The sequence below is a fragment of the Pezoporus wallicus genome, unplaced genomic scaffold, assembly GCF_028554395.1.
Source record: "Pezoporus wallicus isolate ANWC-B61680 ecotype Strahan unplaced genomic scaffold, APGP_CSIRO_Pwel_v1 contig_5767, whole genome shotgun sequence".
In the NCBI taxonomy this organism is placed as follows: Eukaryota; Metazoa; Chordata; class Aves; order Psittaciformes; family Psittacidae; genus Pezoporus; species Pezoporus wallicus.
In genome coordinates, this window is record NW_026640599.1 from 9,034,656 (window position 1) to 9,057,512 (window position 22,857).

Genomic DNA, 22,857 nt, shown 5'->3' on the forward strand with positions numbered 1-22,857 from the left:
TTAATTTGAATTAAATTTTCTTTTGCCAGTTTAATGAAACAAGCAAGAAGGGATGTTTGTCTTTTGAGAAACCAGAGCTTCCCCATCCCAGAACAATGACATGTTTTGAACTGAAGGGAACAGTCCAACATTCATACAATAATCTTATAATCTATGTTCCCCAAACCATGTTAAAAATAAGAAACTCCTGTCCAACAAATCCCCATTTAGCTGCAAAGGGGAATCTTGGATTCTCAGCTTTGTTTTCATGACTGGTTGTGTTTTGTTCTTCACTTTGTCCAAAATCTTTAAATACTCCTGGGAACAAGGGTTTGGAGCATAACGTTCCCTGTGCTCCTAAATACCTTGAGTATTCTGACTAGTGTGCGTGAGCATGTGTGTGTATGTGTGGCTGGTGCGCCCAGAGTGGCATTAGCAAGAACAGGATTTGGAGACAAGGATGGGCCTGTCTCCATCCTAATTTGATCAGACAAAACTGTCTGCAGTCATGCCCTGAAAGATTAAGAGCAGCTTTTGATGACTGTGGTCTTAAGTTCAAGCACTGAATTTCTGTCTTTATGTGCATGAGTGGGTCTGGGCATAGTAACTCCTCTGCTAATAATCTGTGCAATAGGTTTTTTATCAATGTTTCTGATGTGTCCCCTGGCCCATGTTGGGGGAGGAGAAAAGGCAAAGCCCTTCTTAAGGGTGCACCTCTAGCCCAAAGCAGGAGGGAAGTGGGAGCACTGTGTTGAAATACATGTGTGTAATGCAGAAAGCAGAGTAATTTAAGTTGAGATGAGAAAAAAAAAATCTATTATACTTACTTTTTACAAGGGCATGTAGTGACAGGACAAGGGGGAATGGCTTAAAGCTGAAAGAGGGTAGGTTTGGGTTTGATTTTAGGAAGAAGTTCTCTACTGTGAGAACTGTTGAGGCACTGGAACAGGCTGTCCAGAGAAGCTATGTATATCCCATCCCTGGCAGTGTTCATGGCCAGGTTTGGATGGGGCTTTGAACAACCTGGTCTAGTGTGTGGTGTCCCTGCCCATGGCAGGGGGGGTGGAACTGGGTGATCTTGATAAGGTCTCTTCCGACCTAAATCATTCTGTGATTATGTGATTCTGTCACTTTTGTTTTACATTAAATTTGGTTTTCATGTTTGAACTTGTATTTCTAATATTTTTGAAATTCCATGTATATAATAAGTGCTTGATTCAGGAGCCATGTGGTATTGAGATGTAACCTTGGGAATAAGAAATTGCCTTTGCTAATGAGCAAATATTTCCATGAGATTAATAAAAGAAAAACAAAACTGAACAAGTACTGAAGAAAATTCCCTGGGTTTAGTAACACAGGGGGGCTTACCAAGTAGCCAAAACCTGAGGTATCTGGTACTGAAACTAAGTAGCCATTATGCAAAGTAACAGCATATTGCTGTGAGTACCCATCATGTTTCAGTTAAACCACCATGGCGCCATTTTTGACTAGCACAAAACTTTTGTACTCGGTACTGGAAGGCTTTAAAAATCCTACATTTCATTTTGTATGAAACTCTTGTCTCAAGTGTATGAACAAAACTACAGAAAATGGTTCTTTATGCCACTGATTTTTTGCCATGTGATGCTGGACAGTACCATTGGGCTTTCTAGTTAGGTACCAGTATTTCACCAGCCGGTGAATGGGCTGCTTGTCACCCACTCTCTACCAAGGCCTCTGGCTTCTCCTCAATACAGGAGAGGGAGGAGGTTAAATGCCTTGTGTCATCTTTAAGTGTGCAGAAGCACTTCTAACTGCCTGCTTTTCTCAGTGAAAGAAATTTGTTTTGTAACAGCTTTATATGCCCAGCTAATTAAAACAACTACATTATATTACCCTCCATGTATCCTATTTGGTATGCAGAAATTGTTTGCACTTGGCAGACTTATTTCTTGTTGATGTTGGTTTTGTAAGTTGCTTATGTCTTGGACTTATATAATAAGACATAAAGGCTTTTTTAGATATTGGAAAATACAAAGATTTGTTAATCGTTAACACAGAAAACATTTTCAGTCTGGCTTAGCATCATAACATAGTTTGTTCTGCGTGAGTAAATGCCTCAGCTTTATGGCAAGACTAAGCTGAGTGACATTGTTTGGTACATGAAGCTTGGGAATGTGTTTTAAATACAGAAATCATTACAGCATGGTTTCTCTCTGCTGTAACAACCTTTTTAAAAGATGTCAGGCAGGAAAAATGCCTTTTTTTTTTTTTGTGAAGAGGCACGATTCTCTGTTTTTTCTGAGACAGTGTTGGCTGATGCCCTTTAGATTATTTGAAGCCCTGTGTATTTTTCCAGTGGTCTCCTCATTGCACTGCTTTGATTTCTTCCATATGGACCTGAGTGTGCACAGGTGGGACTTGAAGACTGCCATGCCACCTGTCACTCCTGATTTGAGACCTGGAGGTCTGAGGAATTTCACCCAGCTGGGAAGCTGGATTGGCTGTTGAGATGGAGCCACCTTCTAAACAAATCATGCATACCCTGCTTTTCCTCCTATCTTTTTCTCATGCCAGAAGCTGTGGGGTGGACTGAGGATTAAAAGCCCCACTAACTTTTGTCCCAGATGTCAAGCAGTCTCTTGACAAATTTGTCGGTAGTCATGTTGGTGCAGATTCTGTAGCACATTGAAAAGGGAAAAAGTTTCTCTTCAGTATATTGTTGCTGAGCCTGTTGACTGAATAAGTTGGCATCTTTTGCAAACACAAAGACCAACCACCCCTACCTCCAAAAAGAAGGGGATGGAGGAGGGCTTGAGTAAGTACCTTTCTTCACCCCTAAGCAGAGAATCATCCCCAGGGACATCACAGCCTGAATAGCACAGCAGAAAAGGTGAAGTGAATTATTGGGTAGGTTATTTGAAGGGAGGGAGCTGATGGCCCAGTGATAATTGAGCACACTTCTGGCTGGGTAGTATAAGCTGTCACAATTTGCCACCTGGTCTGCCATTGTTCTGACTCAATGTCAGACAGAGAGTGTTTGTAGTTCATAATGGGGTATTTTGGGAGAGGCAAGCCAACTGGATGGGTGCCTCTTGTCTTAGGCTCTGTAAATGCAGGTTCTATATAACTGAGTTTGTCATATATGAAAAGAGGGAGGCAATGTATAACTAGGAGAAAGAAGAGTACTGCAAGTTTTTTGTTTTATGTAGGTTATCTGATTAAATGATTTTGAGCAGGAAAACACCGAAGGGAATCCTTTGGTGTAAAATCCTTGCCTGCTATAAACTGTAGGTCTACTTTGATCTTGCATGGTGCTTATCACTGCTACAATGATAAGCAAGACACTACAAAACACATTTGTGCTCATGAAAAATAAACAAATACAGCACTAAACTTATTTCAAGTTCCTTGAAGCTGTGTGGGGAATATCGGATCTTTGACAAAATACTGATACCTGGTGTTTCTGTGGCTTTGGGCTGGATCTGCAACCCATTTGTTACAAGGGCAGGAGGGGCTTCAGTACATATAGCTCAGTAGGTTACCAATTATGAGTCAGGTCATAATAAGACTTTTAAGGATTTTAAAAAGACCAGTAGGTCATTTGGCGAGTCTGTACAGTATGCTCTGTGTTAAAACATCCTCAAAATACCGGTTGAGGTCCTGAAGAGTACTCATTATTAAAGTCAAAGTAGATGCTGACATTCTCATAAGCTCTAACTTTTATTTGCACCAGTATTTGTGATGGCTTGTAAAGGAATGTTTTCATGGGTGTTTACGGACTTTCTCAAGGAAAATTTGAAATGACATCATCAGTTTGAGACTAAGCCTTTTCTGTTCTTGAGTCTGCCTAAAAGGATTGATGATATTAAAATACCAAGACTGGTAGGAAAAGAAACGTAACATAGAAATTACAGAAAACTGAAGTAACTAATCTGACGTGTCTTGAATAAACTATGCACTATTTCTCCCATTTTATTTCATAATGGTAAAATATTATGACAAATGCTTATGGCATTTACCATGCACTAAGGCTGGTCACAGGGAAGAGCAGGTGTTGTGCTTTTGGTAGAGGGATTAAAAGAAGACTTTCTTTGCTTCTCTCTTTGGCAGCTACTGGTGTGGGCGCCAGGCTGCTGCTGGGTGTAAAATTACCTGGCACGTGAGACAGGCCTGTGTCCAAAGGCAGGGCGCAGGAAACTCTCCTGGTTAACAAACCAACCTCTTTCAGTTTGGTCAATCTGCAGAAAGCAAAGGGGTTTAATACTGTGTTTTTAATTAGAGATAGGTTTATGAGATTGCTGGTTGCCGTTGTACAGAAGTATGGATGGTGTATTGCACAGGGAAGTCAGAAAGCCTCCTTGGTAGGTAGGTGCGAGCTGAGGCACCTGCAAAGTCCTGTATGACACTGCCATAAAGGCTAACTCTCTGTAACTGCCACTTAAGCTTCCAGGTCTGCAATGTTCCGATTCTGACTCAAGCAAAACAAAAAAGTCAACTTTATTCATCACTCCACAGTGTGGAGAGCTCTGTAACAATTGACATTTTTGTCATGTTTTGAGCACTCATTAGCACTTCAGATTAGCTATTAAAGGACATGAAACGTTTAATCACCATGTCTTTTCTTCTTAGCAGTAGTCACTAATGCAGTGCTTTAAAAGAAAAAAAAAATTGTAATTAAGTGAAAAAAATGTACTTTAACAGTTTTACTTGGGATGCAGCAATTTCAAGCAATAAGATTACTGGCCTAAGCAAATTACATTTTCTTTTCCCTGAAATAATGTTTTTAAACTCTTGAAATCTCAAACCAATAATAATTCTGAATGTCATTCAGAAGCCCGGAAGATCCTCTTTTACTGCTTCTAAATGTTTTGACATTTTTGTGTTTGGTGCAAAGGTGAATACTTTTATTCACGATTGAAATTAATGATTTCTCATCTTCTAAAGGTCCGCTATTTAGCGAAATATTTTAAGTGTGATACAACATTGGTTCTGTAGCAGTGACATATTCATTGAATTGCTTTTTTCTTCCCTAGCACTAGGTAGCTATTTAAGAAGTTATTTTGGATAGACTTCTGACTTTTTTTTTTTTCCAAAAAGGGGCTCTTTCAATTATAGATTAAAGGAAAATTTATAAGCCTCAGAAAGCCTCAAAATACTGAAGCACAGTCTCTTACTGTTTTCAGCCTTATATTGAAAAGGTTTCAAGTAGCAATAAAACATAACAGCTAATTTCTTCAGGGGTCCGTAATAGTAGGACCTTTTTCTTAAATTGAGATCTATTCCTCTGCATAAAATTGGCATTTAAGAAAAATAATTTTCATGTAATTGTTTTTATTCTAAAAATACAGAATGCATGAAAGATTGAAACACTCATTTTTAATAGTATACTGGGGAACTCTGAAGGGAATGCCATGGGAAATAGTAAAAGTTTGCTAATCAGTCCCTGTCCTTTTCTTTGCTGTTCTAAATGGACAAGACCTGTCCCAGGCTGTGGTGGGAGAAGTCTTCAGGATGGATTCATGCTGTGAGGATTTCTGCCAGCTTTGCTAATTGAGTGCACACACGCAGCTTTGTACCGGTGGCAATGCCTGGCAGTGTGGTGCGTGACAAGGCAGCACATGGCATCTCATTGCATGGGGATCCATCCCACTGTGGCTTCTTGCACCTTCTCCCTGGCCTTGCCGGGAGTGGCTGGCTGGCTGGCTGGCTGCCCACCTGGGGAAGCTCTGAGCAGAGGTCAGATGGGTTTTAGGTAGAGTTAGGGGGTGATCAAACCCAAGTTTTTCCTGGCTAAAATGGACACAGTGAGGGACTCAAAATATTTGTGCTGCAAGGGATGGGCAGGAGAGTCCATGGATTTGTACGTGAGAATTGGGGGTAGAAGAGAGGTGACTTTTGTGGCTGTTGCTTCCTCTTGCATTGATGCATTGGTTTCAGGCTGAGACACTTCTTTCAGCTTTCCCCCAGCCACCCATGGAGAAAGTCAGTGGATCACAAGTGATGACTGCTGCAGCCAAAGGTCTTGGGAAGAACTGAGATGCAGGAAAACAGAACTTTTGTTTCCCATAAATGCTGAATGGTAAAGTTTTCTTTCAGAAGTAACTGAAAACCTGGCCAAGAATAACAATACCTATACCCATGCCAATGGGGTAAATTTTTCTGTTGGCATTTAGAGTAGTGAGAGTGGGGTTTGCAGAAGAGAATCTTCTCCTTGGAACTTAGCTTCTTTCATAGAGAAAAAGAAAACAAACACATCTCTGCAGGCTTGACTAAAGTGCAGGCTTGGTGGTGAGAAGTGGGAAAGGTGAAATTGAAGAGTAAGATGCAAAGAGGTCAGTTATTACTAAAGCTAGATATATTTTTGTGGGCTTGACAATACAGAAAATATTTCTTTAGAAAAGCGAAGGAGGATTGTATATACTTCACTGTTTGTAGAATCCTAAACGTATGTTTATCCTTGGCAAAGTGTCTTAAGGTCTCAGAAACCAGAAGATATTATAGGCACCTCCCAAGGAGACATCTGAGACTTTGCCTTTTGAGATTTCAGTGCAGGTTTTGAGCTGGAGAGCCTCTTCATGTGGACAGTGTGTTAGGTTTGAGGTTCTATGTGGAGATTAACTCCTTGAAATTTAATTACCAGGTACTGCATGTTAAAAACATATGCTGATTTTGTTTTGCTTTTTGATTTATTTTTTTTTTCCTAATACCTAACATGGAACAATCTTGAAGACCAAATTCAGAAAACATAGGAATTGAGTTATTTTACCAGTATTCAAGCATTTCTGGATAAAATCCAATAATTAAAGAAGTCAGTAGGCCTTATGGTTGTGTAAATATGTATTAGAATTCATTTTGGAATGTATTGTATATACTAGTGCTGTCTGGTAGAGTGTTTAAAGTATGTTTTTTTTAATTATCACCAGCTGATGTTTTGAAATTTTCACCATATTCTAAGGTAATTACATTAATTTCAGAGGACTGTAAAGGGCATACTTAGGTCTGATGTTTATACTTTCCATAATAACAATCAAATTATTTAGTCCTCTCAGCTGTTAGCAGGGAGAGACATGAGTACCTCCACAACTTTCTGCTAGAGCTAAAGCTTCATCATCTAATAAGGTGCACAAGCTCACACATAAAGCTCTAGTGTGATCTGCTCTAGTTTCAGTAGGAGTATTCATACGCTTGAAGTTAAAATCATGGACAGTCTCAGCAATTAGGCCCATACTTGACAACTTACAATGTCACTGAGGTACATACACCTCAGAAACCTTATTCTGGGGATTTTATGATTTTGACTTTTTTATTTCTGCAGTGTTATATTGTGTTAGCATCTAGCATTCTATCTGCATGTAGTTATTCCATAGTTACTTTACTGAGGGTGGTATGTTTTTGGGCTGTCAATAGCAAAAGTACTTGTGTACTGACAACTGTTTCTCTGTTTTACCTGGAATGAAAGGTTTACCTTCTGAAAAGCTAAAAAAAAGTGCATGTTTTTTAATGTATGTACTCTCAGAAACTTTTACTAGTTGTTCTCATCCACAGCATTTTTAAAACATTGTTTTCTCACTGCTTTTGTTTATTTGCTTTTAATTATTTTAAAACGTTTGGGCATTCACAGGGCATTTTTTTCCTCAAAACTGGAATAGGCCTTCTTGAGATAATTTAGCAAGTACTGTTGCTACCAATTGTCTTTGATATGCATTTAAACTTGCTAATTTACTTAGCAAAATTTTAAAAAACTCAAAAACTTTAGGACCTTATCATTTAATTTGGGCTGTAAAAGTGTCTAATCCTCTGTGTCCAAATTAGCCTTCCTCATCCTCCGTGGAGAAAGGAGGGGAGAGACATTTTGGGATGGAGTTCAATAGCATCAGGCCAAACATTGAAAGATTGTTTGCACAGCTGTGTCTAAGCAGTGACCAAACTGTTAAACAACCTAGTGGGGAGAAAATGAATAGAAACTCCTGTTGGCCAGAGGACTGAGTTTCCTGGACGGTGCTCAGGACGTTATGAAGTCACTGCACATGCTGGGTCAAGGCTTTTACCCATATTTTCCCCTTGTGCTTGGGAATAATTCGTGCTTCACTTTTTCATAATAATATAATTGGCTTAAAGCATCTGAACAGAATTCTGTACTGACGAATGATGCACTGTAGTGTACTTACCTATAACTTCAATTAGGAAACCTTTCTCTGCCAGTAAACTGATTCACTGATATGAGAGGAGACAGTGCCTGTATATCTGTCTTACTTCCTTGCAAATTGTGGATTATGAAAGTGGACTACTGAGCAGTAATTTAATCAGTGGCATCAGAAGAGCATTAAGCTCCATTAAATGTTGGGTCACCATCAATGTCAGATGAGTATTAAATTATGGCTTGCAACTTAGCAATACTCATCCAAAAGGCAGTGCTTCGGCTCTTGGCAAGCATCTAACAGTTTATTACGGAGCAGATGCTTCAGAGCTTAACATATGACTGCAGTGTCAAGTTGTGTCAGAGAAGATGGGCCCAACACTAACGTGGTGCTCAGACTTTGTGAGACACGTGTTAGCAAATTTCCCCCTACCTGAACAATGTGGGTTAAAAGCGTTTCATTAATTGGCTCTCCTGTTGAATGCTTGGAAGTCAAAGCAGTGCTCTGTCTGCTGGAGGCTGGCTTGTAATGTGCATAGGTTATTATAAAATTCTCTCTACAAATGGAGATGTAGCTCTGCTGATAAGGAGGGAGGATCCCTACAGGCTGCTGAGAGTTTGAATTTTTATGTAGAAGAAACATAGTTTTCTTTCTGTTTCTGGCACACCATAAATATTGCCAGGCTGATATTTGGAAGATCACTTGGATCCCTCCATTGCTAGTCACAGATTTTCCATGTACGAGCACTAAGGTGAAACTGTTAATGCTCTTTCTGGGTGGCTTCGCTGATGTTAGCAGCAGTTCTCATGCAGCAGCTAAATCATTGAGCCTCTTGTCAGACTGCTGTACAGCTTATGTCACTTAAGAAAGCTGCGTGCTGCAGATGATGCTGACCTTGGAACTGTGCAGGGAGAGAGAGGAGGATGAAAAACGGATGCTAGTATAAAATGGCTTTCCCATTCCTTTTTAGGTGCAAAGGGAATAAGGAGAAGATAAAGAGGAGAGGGACTGGGTTGGGCTGATAGAGTAACAGGTGTACAGAGGAAAATTTTTGCTGCTGGTGGTGCTGAGAAAGGAATTAATGAGAGTGACATTGATGGGGTAAAGCTTATGTGGTCTTTACGCAGCTTGGTGGTAAGATGGGTTTTCCAAGTGGGAATCCTAACAAGGTTTCCCTGCCCATCTCCTGAAGATGGTGGTTAGGCTTCTTGCCAAAATCTTGCCCATGGTTGAGATTTTCTTATCTGGTTGTAACCACAAGTTGGTCAAATTATCTTATGGTCACAACATCATGGCAGGATATGTTACAGGTTTTTCATTTACCAAGGGTTGCACTGCTGGTGCTCAGATGTTGCCAACTAGATTCTTGCTGCTGTGCAGAAACTGTAGTACTTCTGTTTTGTGCAGCGGGTTGCAGATGGGAATGCTGCAGTTTCAGCTGAAGGAGCCTAGGACAGCTGGGCAGAAGCCAGTGGTCTTCAGGGAAGACTCCTGTCATCTGGCTGCAGGACAGGCTGACTGAGCTGATGGCTGGTGTGTTGCAAAACCACTCCAGTCAGAAGATTCCAGAATCTCCTGCTCATAATTTTCACCCTAAAATTTGGTGTTCCTTTGCTTCCTGAAAAGTACTGTCCCAGAAATCTGCGTGTCCTATTGTTATACTGTTGCTTTTATTTTTGAAAATATAACAAGTTGAAAATTTAAATACTAAGTATTAATATTAAAGCTTCAGATTTTTTTTCCCACTTTTGTCCCTATAGCAGTTGTGAAACACACCATTATTCAGAGAACCAGCTCTGAAGGGACTTCAGCAGAGCAGAACCTGTCATGAGAAGGGCAAATTGCGCCTTAGCTTTATAGGCATTATTATTGCCATTTACTATGTGTCAGTGCTTAACTTCATGCATATTTTATTATTAAAAGCCCTGCTATTTCTGAAATAGTTCAAGTTAGTGATTCTAAAAGAATTGAAGAGTTTTAATATATTACTGTTACTTAATCAAAAACTGAAATAATACATAAGCAGTAGGATGCATGTGGTGCAGTGAAAGATTAGAATATAGCTATCAATATGTGTTCAACAGACAGGTTAGCATTGGAAATCGTGGTGGAAATGATGGATTTGATACCTTAGAGCAGGTACTTAGAAATAAAGATGTCCTCTGTCTTTCAAAACCCACACTTTTTAAGTTCAGGTTCAGAAAGTTTATAGAAACCACGTTTAATGAGACCAAAGGAGTTTGTGGTACACTATCCAATGCTGACTGATACAAGAAATTAGTTCTGCGAGCCAGGGATATTGCAGAATAAAAGATGAAGATCACAAAACGAAATCAAAGTTCAGAATTAATCCAGTGGTAAAACTTAATATGGTTGTGTTTTGTTATTGTTTTGGTTTTTTTTTTTTCCTTTTATCTCATGAGCTATGGCAGTAATATTCTAGAGGTTGTGGAACTGCAGCTTCAGTTAAGTTTCAGCTCTGATTTAGTTTGCCATGCCTTCCATGTGGTTTGGGGCAAGGCTGTTTGTAAGTATGGATAAGAAAAACAAGAGAGCATCACTTTACCTTGTGTTGCCTTCTGGAAGGCATGAGTAAAGGTCTCGCTGACAGTGCATTTTTTGTGACGTTTCTGGCCTCTTTCTACATGAATTGCTCGGGAAGTGTGGTGTGCATCTCCCACCTCCCCACCGATGGCTCTCTATGTTGCCTGCAACAGAGGCAAAGCATGGGGATTTCAGGTTTTTCTTTGGATTGGCTGGCATTAAGCCTGTGAATTCATTAAGTAATTGTGTGTAAAAGTATGCATTATGAAGCATTAGTAGCATTAAACTGCTGCATTTTGCACAAATCTGTGTAGTGTGTAATACTAGTATTTAATGAAGTACCTACCTCATCCTGCCTTTGGGAAGAAGTTTCAGGGGCAGGTTTCATGTAGTTCATTTAGTGCTATGTAGTTACTAGTGAAAAACAAATTGTTAATTTTGTGTGATGCGTGCACACAGTACTTTCCATGTGAGCGTTCATTTCTCTTTCCTGGGGATATAACATTAATGAGACTTGAATGAGACTAATATGTCGCTGTGGATTAATTCAGTCTTCGAAGGGTCTAATTCCTAGTTACTGCTTTGTGCTCATATGGGTAAATTGCATGAGCAAGTGATTATACAAAATGAGAAACTGACTAAAGTGTAACTTAGGTTGTCACTTCAATGGATTTAAAAAAATAAATAACTGGTTTTACAATTTATGCAAAGCTGATAACACTATTTTAAAAAGTACATTGCCAAAGAAAATAGAAAAAATGACAAATTTATTTTGCTATTCTCTAGTTGTGTGGATTGCAGTCCCACTTTATAGGCTTAAGGTTCATATGGTAGATTTTACATTATGGAATGTGTTCTCTTCTAATGAGCAAGAGGGAGAGTGGGGAAGAGCAGGCAGGTAAATTTGTCTTTACATGTGTTTTTATGTAAAGCTCTCTATGTTGAATATAGTTTGAAGCAGAATGTCTTACCCAAGAAGCTTAAAACTGAACTGTTTTAAACTTAATATACGATCTGTGCATGTCAGACTATAATAAAGCTGTACTTGTAGGGCTGTTTATAAAGTTATTTGAACATATTCTGTCCAATTAAGGGTCATGTCTTTATGGTTTCTCTCTTAATTCTGAAACCCTTCCTGAGAGAAAGCAGATAAAGCCAGTGAACACTGGATGATTTTAGTGGTATTCGATGGAAAATAAATATAGGAGAAGGAAGAATAATTTGGAGCATGGATGGAAGCCATCCTCTAAAGCACTCCCATCCATGCCTAGTATCTTGTTCACTTTTGCTCCAGGGAGAGGTTCAATGTAAATGTAGCAAAAACTGATATTTACTTGTGTTGCAAAATGAATTGCCTTGTTTTTAACCATGCTGCTGGGCTGCATGAAATCCACAGACCCCATGTGGTGGTATCACCAAATAAATCTTGAAGCCTTGTCTGAACCATTAACAGATTTCTCCAGTGGGTGGGAGACAGTGGAAAGTACTGAGATAAAGGAAGGCTTTAACAACTGTTGTATTATTTCTTCTGTGACATAATGTTCCAGCTTGCTCTGAAAGGATGGATGCCTTCTGGCATAATAAATTCTTTACAGCAAAGCTGTTTTTCATGGTGAAGAACTATAATAAAGCCCGTGGCAGTGCTTATTTGACTATTTTGTGTACTAGCATATATTAGCCCTTGTGAGGGAGGGAGAAGAGGAATGACCTTCTTGTGACAACAACAGTGTGTTCAATGTGGCTGCTTCGAAGCATGCTGTAAAAATGCAAACATGGGAAGGCATTTGAAAGAACGACCAATAGTTATTTACTTACTTTGTTAATGTCAGGGGCGTGCTTGGCTTAAATAAACACCTTCTGACTGTCTTACATATTATACTTGTTTTCCCCCTTTAATATATGATTAATTTGTATTTTACAGAATAAGATGGTTACTGAGACATAGTGTGTGAAGTGATGGAAGTGATGATTAGAACTGTAGCTTTCTCTTTCTTCTTCAAGACACTCCTACACATATCAAAGTATTTGACCAGTGATTTTAAGCTACAGATGTTTCTTTGTCATGTGGAGGGGGATGCACAGCTTTTTCTGCCCACAAATCTAAAACCATCCCAAATCTCACACTGTGCTGAATTGTGCAAACTTTTGCTAAAGAGAGCTTCAAGCCTGGGAATTGCATGGGCGTGTGAGAAGGAAGAATGAACGGGAGGGAGTTCACTTGGAGTTTGAAGAAACTTTCCCTCCTGCCTGTCTGCTGTAGGCTTGGATATCTGATGGCTTTGCACTTCCTGTAGCCATATGTGCTAGTGTGAAGCACAGCTGCAGATAATCATGGGAGACAGTGAAAAGCTATGGAAAATTAAGACTTTTGTATCTCAAGTCCTGAGAGAGTGTTTCAGACTTATAGCCCCTTCTAAACTGTTGAAGAAGCAAAAACCGCACCTATTTAGACAAAGCCTCTCATCCTTAGGGGATATGGTGGTGAATTGCAATGCTTACAGTCATATTTGAGAATTTGGTAGTTTGTCATTGCTGTGCAGTATGAAATGGTTCAGAGGGCTGTGCATTCGTGCAGTCGGGGTCGGAGATGTGCAACTGTAGCCCCAGGGCTGGGACAGATGGAGGGCTGGTTTGCTTTGGGCAGACTGTGCCCTCACTAGCCCTTTCCAGCTCTGGCACTGTTTGATTGCTGGTGTGCTTGAACCTGATAGTACTCACTTCAGCCTATCTTAATATCATTAGCACTCCCTGCTTGCTTGAGAGGTGTATCGGAAAAGTAATAAAGCCACACGCTGTTGTCAGATGGATGATTGTTCTCCCCATGTAAACCACTGATGTAATTTTTTTGTTTGCAGGCGCCGCAGTATTATGTTTGGTGATAAGCTGTGTTCTTATCTTGTAAGTTGCTTTGCATTGATACAGAGAGAAAGCTCCATAAACTCTAAAGTCAAAAGGATATTGCTGCAAAGTTTTTTGTTGTGCTTTATAAATAAATTCTTAATTTATAATGAATTTATTAATTCATAAATTGCTTTATATTTTAGGGGAAAACAATTATTAATAAAGTTATTCCTTATAGTCTGATGTATGGTAACAAGTTGTTAGGGAACATCAAATCCCGATAGTGTTAATGATGCAGACAGATGTTGTACAATAAGTCATTTTAGAGGATAGAAATGGTAGCATTTAAAATTTAAAAAAGTATCTGATGTAACACAAACTAAATACATGTTACTTAATGGTATTTAGAATCCTAATTTTGTAGTCTTGATAGAAAAATGCTTATATGCTAAGATAGTTGCAATGTATTCTAGTTAATGTGTGATAATTGGAGCAGAACTTTGAGAAAGAAGTTAAACAATGATTGGACCCAAGAAGGCTTCCCTTTCCTGTGGTATTCTGCAAACTGGCATATGTGTGAACAACTGGAAGGAGAATGATTGTGAGAGGAGAAAACTGCAAAGTGAAACAAACAGAGTAGAAATAAAAGTAGCTGTTGAGGGATCTGCCTTTATTAGCTAGCCAGCATGAATTTTATGGAGAAACAGAAATTTCTTTAATGTCTTGTGTCAGGACACTGTCTCCTTGTATATTACTTTGTACAGTCTCTAGCATCGTGGAGCTCTGAATAAGACTAGACTGGCTGGATTTTTGTATTATCATAAAAATACATTATTACATGTAAAGTGACAATGCTGTTTTCTCCTCTTGCTTTTTGTGAAGCTTTGATTGTATATTTCATGGCTTTAAAGCTGCTTCAAAAATCATGAAGGCAGAGATTTAAGTAGGGAGAAAATTGAGACAATGATATTTCCTCTTTGAAATTTTAAGGAAGTACTTCATTCAGTGTTTATAGTCTCATAATCCTGATAATGCTTGGACAACTTACTGGAGAACTTCTGGTTTTGGTAGAATACAATATTTAAACATACTCTCCACCCCCCCACCCCCCCCCCCCAGTAGCCTATTTTTTTTAGAATACAGGTGGGATTTCGGGGGGGTGGGGTGGGGGGTGGAATTATAGTTCAGATATTTCCACTTTATCTCGAGGTTCCTCCCAAGTTGTGCTGAACTTCTAACCCTGAGTTTAAAATCTGTCATTTTATACATTGAATTATGCAAGTGACTGCACAGTTTTTCATCCCATCCGCATTGTGACTGCCCTAGGCTCCTGCAGTTAGACGTAGCAGTGTTTATCAGGAGTAAATGGATACATTCCTTTGATTAGCTTCATTTGAGGGATTCCTGATATTTAATGATGCTGTGGGTTGTTTGGCTCTTCTCCCTTTCACTAGCGAGAGATTTCCGCTGCCGTTATCAACCACACTAACTTTTCAGCACACTTCAGCATTTTTTGTGTGCAAAGGCCACAGCTGTAGTTGAACAATGTGGTTGTTGTAATCCAATAATGAGTCCTAAATATAACAATAATTATAACCTTTACATTGAGAACAATATTGATAATCAGGGACACTGATCCTTGAATTTCATAGAAATCAAGCTCGTCACTGGTTGTTGCAGTGTTATCCATGTTTTAAGATTTCAGATACTTTGCAAAACTTGTGTGTGCTTGTGTAAAGACTTGGCTTTGCTGTACAGATGGGTATAATGGAAACAAAAAGCATCCAGATAAATATGAATGATTACATTTATCAACAGCTAAACAGAACATTTTGGATATTATTCTTGTAATTAACAAGTCTAAATTGCCATAATAAGCCCTGAGTATAAGTAGTCCAACAGCACGAACTGATTTTATTGAAAATATTTTGGCCACTGCACTCAGTTTGGTCTTGTGTATTTTTAAATCATGTTTGCAATTATTCTACATGTACACTTTCTTTCTCCCTGTCTTCTTATTTAAATTTCAGTTTCATTTTTCAAGAAAACCCGTGTAAAATTTGGTCAGTGTGAAATCCTTTGTAAATAGGGCTTTTGATCAGCCATGTATGATCAAGTCAGTCTTGATGTGTTTCCAGTTTTCTGATGAACAAAATTGCCATTTATCACCGGCATGGTCATACTATTAATATATCCAGGTCTCATAAGAGTTCATGATCATGAAAAGAGTATGTTGGTAGGCACAGAAACAGCAGGCACTTCAGAGTTAGATTCCTCAAACAGGATTTGATTTTTAGTTACAGGATTCACAGTGACTCAAGACAGTACTTCTTTCACCTCAAACTTCTGTTTCAACCTACCGCTGTCACTAATACTCTGTTTGACTCTCAAATTCTCACCGGGCATAATGCCATCTGCTTGTTCACTGCTGACTTTTTCTTTGACTACAGGCCCTTCTCCTTGCAAGGACCTTAAGGAGAACAGAGCAACAAGGTCTAAAATATACTCCTATTTCAGTTCTTCATTTCGTGCATCTCTTCAGGAGCCTGGTGTGATACCTTCTTTATTTACCTCACTGCCGTACACAGTACCTGTGGTCTAGTAGCCAGGGTCTCAGCATTTATAACACCTTCAGGAGAGGCTGAATTTGGATTACGTTGCTGCTTCTTATATTCCGTTTTTCTGTACTTTGGGCTCTTCATTCTACAAATTTCACATGCTTTTCTAGATGAAGTAGCATGTATCCACTGCATATAAAGTGGTTTTTTATATATATTGTGTTTCTTTTTCGTTGCCTAAAAGTGTAGTTTTTGGTTAGCAGTACCTCTCAGCTAATGTTTTGACTATGAACATTCGAAAATTCCTAGGAAAAAATACATCTAGCTAAACTGCACATGGAAAACATGTAATTGTGTACGATATTCTATGAATATGCATGTTATGCTTGAAAGAATAATTATTTGGATCTTCTCAGTAATTTTTACTATTTATTTTATTATTTTTTTTTTTAGTTATATATGTATCTAGAGAGAGAGGAAGGGTAAAGAGCAAGAGAGAATAATTCTACAGAAGGGCAAATGCTTTTTGCAGTTAGAGGGGTTTTGCCTGAAATTGCAGATAACAGTGCACAAAGTGATTGTCCTGGTCTTTTGTAATCCAGGCACTTGGCAATTTTTATTTTATTTTATTTTTATTTTTTCCTTTAATCCTTTACCCATTCATAAATCTGGGGCCTGCAATTATCCCCCCCCAAGTTTTAAATATAATTTTTTTTAAATATAATTTTTTTCCTGAAGCTGCTTCTGGTGTTTCTTTTTCTGTCCTTCCTGCAGTGCTCCTCTGGGATGGGGCATTACATTTTTTTTCAGCCTTCCTCTCTGCTGTAGGCATTTGCCATCTACCATACTTAAAACATTCTGTTCTTTGCTCCGTCTTTTGGCACTGATAACTGTGACATCTGTTTGTCACATATGAAGCCCAGGAGGTGCTGAAGACCCTGAAGCAGTGAGCATCCCTTACATGAGCATCCCTTATGTGGGCAGAGGAGAAATATCTTTGCCTCATAGGTGGCAAAGCAGCTGACTTGGCTTGCTCCTAGTTTCCATGGTGACATTCAGACTGAGGGATATGGAGAGTTTCCAAATGCTACGTACAGACTGTGGGAAATCTGGCCTTTCCTGGCCTCCCCTCTCGTGTTCTGGTTCACCTGGAGAGGAAATGTGAGTGTGTACCCCAAATAGGAGCTGCTGTGGTTAGGAGAGTTGCTCACTCTGGGCTGACTGCAGTGTCTGTGCCCAGGAGCAGCTGTCTGGTTGAGGTGGAAGACAGGGAAGTTTTCTGGTTGGTTGTCTTGATCTTTGACATAGGCAAAGCTTGCATATTTGCATAAATAAAGTGAATAGGCTAGTAGCCTACCAGCTCTGGATTAATGAAGCCTAGGTGCAAATACATAGGTTGTAGCAGTGTTTTAATTTATCAGGAACTCAGTTGAACTTTTGAAACATACGTAGACTCATGCAGTTTCAAAGGTGGTCAATCCTTAAGAATAGTTGGCTTAAATTTAATGAGTATTTAGTGGTGAGCTGGGAGAAAACAACTGTCTGGTTTTTGTTGGTTTTTTTTCTGAACACTGAATGTTTTAGTGGTCCTTTCCGTCATGCTGGTTCAGGTAAAAGTATTGTAAATAATAGTTTGTGACCTGAAAAGTCATAGGACAACATTACATAAATGCCCAATTTGTATTAAACTCTAGTGTAATATTAAGCTCTAGTGTAATTGTTTTATTTAATGACTTGTTAAACTCTATGTTGCAGTCCATTGCTTAAATTTGCATTTGTTAAGGTGTGAAATGGATGGCGTTCAGGTAGGGCATACTCTTTGTGTTCATATTGAAAGATGAATTTGCCTTATATTTAAAGAAAAAAAGAAACCCCAAACCTGTCATTTGTTTTTTGAGAAAGCTGTGTGTCTTTGCCTCCCATGCGAAATTATTCCATGTATTGTCTATGTGTTATTGCTTTTCAGTAAATGCTGGGTTTGCAGAACAAGGACTTGCCAAGGCAAGTTGTCGGTTTGCAGCCTCATTCTGATTTACCAGGGGAGCATAAAAATATACTCCCTTCCAAAATTTCATGTATGATAGTTAAACCAGTAATGTTCATCATCTTTCCATTAACCCCAAATGGAAAAGAAGGCTGGTAAGCACACAAGCTCTCTTATTTTCATTGTAGTTTTCCAATCTTAAAGAAAATTTCTCTTGACACCAATTTGGGGAAGAATATTCTACCTATTTGCCAGTATTTTTGGAATTGTATCTTCTCATGTATATCTAAGCAGCTGATTAGAAATTGTAATTCAGATCTAGACATAGAAAAGGCTATTTTAATACTTTTTAGTCTCCTAGAAGAAGGAGGAAAGACTGAACTGCTTGCAGAGGAGGAACAGACTGTGGGATCAGAACCTCAGGATATATTTAATGGAGAGGTTCTTTTGAGTTTGAACCAGCACATATGTGTATAACTTTTTCTGACATTGAATTACAGGGTGGTTTATTGGTTTGCTTGTTTCAAAAGATAACCTGTTACACACTTCAACATAAGACAATACCTCAGAGAGATCATGAAGTGTGGTATTAGTTAGGAGATTGCAAGTGTGGAAGATTTCCCTGGAGGGTAGCGCTGCATCATGCAGTCTTATTCCAGAAAATCATATGAGTATAAAAATAAAATTAATCATTTCTTTATAAGTTTCTACTATGCTGTTGTCATAAAAAGAATCCATTACATAGAAGTATGCCTGATTTTGTATCAGTGAGCCGTTAAATGTTGTTAATGATTTGATGAATTCTGACTTGGCCCACACAAGGTAGAACTCAATGTGGAGCAGGGAAAAAAAAAACAATCTTCAGAATATTCTACTTGTGAAATGAACTTTTCTAGAGAAGTTTTTTCTAATGTTAAAAGCACTGACTGTTCTGAGCAGTTTCTGTTGGAGGTGCTTTCTTTACTTTTTGCTATTGTTTTTAATTTGTTTAGTCTCACAGATGACGTAGATCTTACTTCAAACTTCATAAAGAGAGCTGCTCGTGTTCTATTAATGCTCTGTATAGTACACCTTTGTACATAACACCTCGGGGGTATGCCAGCTGACAAAGATGTGCAATGCATTAGCATCTTAAATGCTCTTCTAGGCCCCAGTCAAACTAGCCAGGAGCGTATAGGGGCATCTGGGAAACATTGCCATTGATAATAACATTGTTGATAAGCTCAGGTGGAAAGCATGCAGGGCAGGGAGGTGCTTCTTGAGTAGTTAGTGTTCTTGGAGGTCTGTGCTATTTCTATAGAAAAAGAGGAATCTTTAAAGAAAAAAAGAAAAAAGTTACATTATATAGTGTTTATTTTAAATAGTAGGTCTAAAAAGAAGGGGAGTTCCATCATACAGCTTTACATTAAGCTCTCTTCTTATTGGAACATCTGTGCCTTTACATAAATCTTGGGGTTATTTTAGGTGAGGAGCAAAGTTGTTGAATAAGAAGAGACTGTTACTTGTGTATTGACATCACAAAATCTGTTTGATGGGGCCTTATGCACCCCAAATATCATAATGAACCTGATTTTTGGACAGAGGCCACTGTTCTTGAATATCCAGGACTGCTAGATGCTTAGTAACTGTAATTGCACCCATAGCCAGGAACAAGGAATAGTACATAAAAATGAGTTATTTGCTGGGATTCCTGTGGTACATGGGTTGTGTGACATCCTATGATATTAGGGCATCTGAGGGTAAAAGCGAATGGGATCTTGACAGCTAGATAAATTTCTTACTACATTGAGGTTTGGTGGATGCCGGATTTGGAGGAGTATCATAAAAGACACAGTGCTCTTAAGAAAGCTGTGCTGTCTCAACCAGCTTCCAGGGTGCTTCTTTGAACCTCAGGCATCTGATGTTTTTTGAAACACCTTGTCCTGTCGCAAGTTAAATGGCATTATCAGCCAGGAACGCCCTCTCCCTGAAGCTCCCCTAGTGTTGATCTGAACACAACAGCAGCTGGCCAGCTGCTGGCAAACAGGGCTGTCTGCCCCGGCTCTAGGATAAAAGGTGTGGGTGAGGAATGCTGCCGCTATTTTCGAACTGTTATTATTTCCTATTTGTGCACAGTTCTGTTTACAAAAACAATTGCTGCTCTTTAATTAAGAAATAGAATGACAGAAATAAAGTATTTTAAAAGGATGTTCTATTTAGGGAACGAGGGGAGGTATTTGCGAGAAGCTATTCTGAAAACGTCATGCAATCTATGGTTAAATTATTTTGTTGTTTCGGGGATGTAGCTTTTACAAAATCGGTGAGTCAAGCAATTGTCAGTAATATTTTTGTTGTCTTAAATTTTTTTCTTACCCTATATGAACTATATGCCTCCATCTAAATTACGTCTGAATGACAAAAATACATAGATAGCAAGAAGTGGAAGAGTAATGGCTTTATTTAGAATTAACTGTCAGTGTTTATTAAGTGCATCTGTCATGTCTTATTCTGGATTTGTATTGGTAGTCTCTTAGCTCAGAGATTTTTTGATACCTGATGACGTTGAATATTTTAATGTTATTATTCTCATTCAGCAGTCTGTGTAAGCAGTGTGGGACTTCAGGAATATCAAAAGTACTTACTGCCTTCTTTTATAGTCATTTAGCAAAACCACATCTATGGCTTATTTTTAATACATTCTTAGGTAAATGTTTTATGTATTGTCAAGAATATTCAATTTTTTTCAAAAAATAAATGCCATTATACATGGGACTGCTTATAAAACAGTTCATGCAATTAACATAACAGATGGAAAAGTTGGGCTTTGAGAGAAAGTACGTAGAAATACGGATAAATCGAGAATGCTCACACCAGATAATTCAAGATAATCGTATCTTGTGTGTGTGAGCAAGTAAAGTGGATCCAAGAAGATTTGGAAAAGAAATTATTTCCTTTTGCAACCTAAATTTAAATGTCTAAATGAGTTCTTATAGCACTGGGACATTTTACATGGCCTTACTATTGGGTGTCAGGCAGAAAAAATAGCTGATTTTTACTGCTGCTTGTCTGGTGATAATGATGAGCATTGCCTAGCACGTAAGAGACAGCAGCAATTTGATGAATAGAGGGTTCCACTGAAATGCCTTGGGAATATGTAGGACTCATGCGCTTTGACATGTTCTGAAGCAATGGTGTCTAAGAAAGAGAGAAATTAAGATCTTCCTCTTGTACATCACACTGATTATGCATGTATTGTGTTGTTTTACAGTGAAACATTACTTTTGATTAACAAGCAGTTCTAACAACCCCAGTTCCCTTAGCTGCTCCTCATAGAGCTTGTGCTCTAAACCCTTCACCAGCTTCATTGTCCTTTGAACACGCTGTAGCAACTCAATATCTAACTTGTAGTGAAGGGCTCAAAACTGAGCACAGCATTTGAGGTTCAGCCTCACCAGTGCTGAGTGCACAGGGGCAATCACTTTCCTGGCCCTGCTGGCCACACTAGTTCTGACGCAAGCCAGGATGCTGTTGGTCTTCTTGGCATCTCTAGTAGCCCTTCCTCATCATGCGACCTACCATGGTGGAGGTACTCCAGGGGTGAGGTTAAGAGACACTGACAGCTAATAATTCCTAGATGTATGGCATTAAGCATATTCACACTCTCATTATTTCCTTAGAATTGGTCTCTGGCAGAAACACTTTCGTTTCTGGTCTTTTTCAGTGGTGTAATAGTTAACAACATCTGTTGATATGCTGGACCCAGAGAAGGGTGATAGTCTTCCTCCTTTCTATTGTTCCCTCTTCTCCTCTCCCATCCCAGATATAATGGAGACATTGCTAACATACCGGTTATTAGAGATGACCAGATAGGCATTCACAGTGCACTATCCTACAAGAATTCAGGGCTCTTCTTTGGATTCTGGAACAGTTGGTGTCTTCCACAGGTTGAAAAACCATGGCTGCCATAACTCTCCAAATCTTAAGATTTCATGTAGCATTAATTTTTTGTAATGTTGAAATACTTCTCTTAAACATAGGGCAAGTACCCTCTGTTGGCTTGATTTTGGTTTCAGTCTTTTTTTACTTCCCATGGCAGGACAAAATGTTGCTAACTGTTGTCTTCCCTTCTATCCTTTTTCTGCAGGTCTTGATGACTGCCTGCAGCAATACATAAAGAACTTTGAGAGAGAGAAGATTAGTGGTGACCAGCTACTACGCATTACTCATCAAGAACTTGAAGATCTTGGAGTCACAAGAATTGGCCATCAGGAGCTTATCTTGGAAGCAGTAGACTTGCTCTGTGCACTGGTAAACTTCTTGGGGCAAAACGGGGACAGCAAACAGTGTTTGCACATTCACAGTTTGAGAATTCACAGTGTTCATATTGCTAGTCCTAAACACTATCTAAACTCCTGACACATAATGTATGAGCAATTCAGCATTTTATACCAGAGTCAAGATAAAGAGCAATATCTACTGATAAGACGGAGCTTTGTAAATACATTGGTATCAGAGATTTAAAGCTTGCATATCTGTCTTTATAGAAGAAAAGTATATCTGAAATCAGAAAAAAACTAGACTGGGTTTGGTTTGGAATGTAAAACAGTTATATATGTGAATGCGCTACTTGAGTGCTGGTTGCCCTTCACAAACAAAATGTCCTGATATTAACCATGTCATTTTTCACTGATACATGCAAATTATGTTTTAGATGATAATTTGAGTTTGCTGAAACATAGCTGCTTCTATTTCACAGTAGAAAGGATTAAATACTGAAATAATTGTCTTATATGTAAATAATACATATTTTCTGGTGGAGCATACAGTGGGATTTTGGTAATTTTTTTTCAAT

The 22,857-nt window shown here is 38.8% G+C and overlaps 1 protein-coding gene across 7 annotated transcripts in view; it reads left to right on the top strand.

Annotated features, from left to right (window-relative positions):
• Window positions 1-22,857, top strand: part of CNKSR2 (connector enhancer of kinase suppressor of Ras 2) — a 213,027-nt gene that overhangs the window by 12,732 nt on the left and 177,438 nt on the right. For all 7 annotated transcript variants that reach the window (XM_057419585.1, XM_057419587.1, XM_057419588.1 and 4 more), the window contains exon 2: window positions 22,150-22,313. In XM_057419585.1, the coding sequence (XP_057275568.1) occupies window positions 22,150-22,313 (164 nt within the window). The remainder of the gene's footprint in view (window positions 1-22,149; window positions 22,314-22,857) is intronic.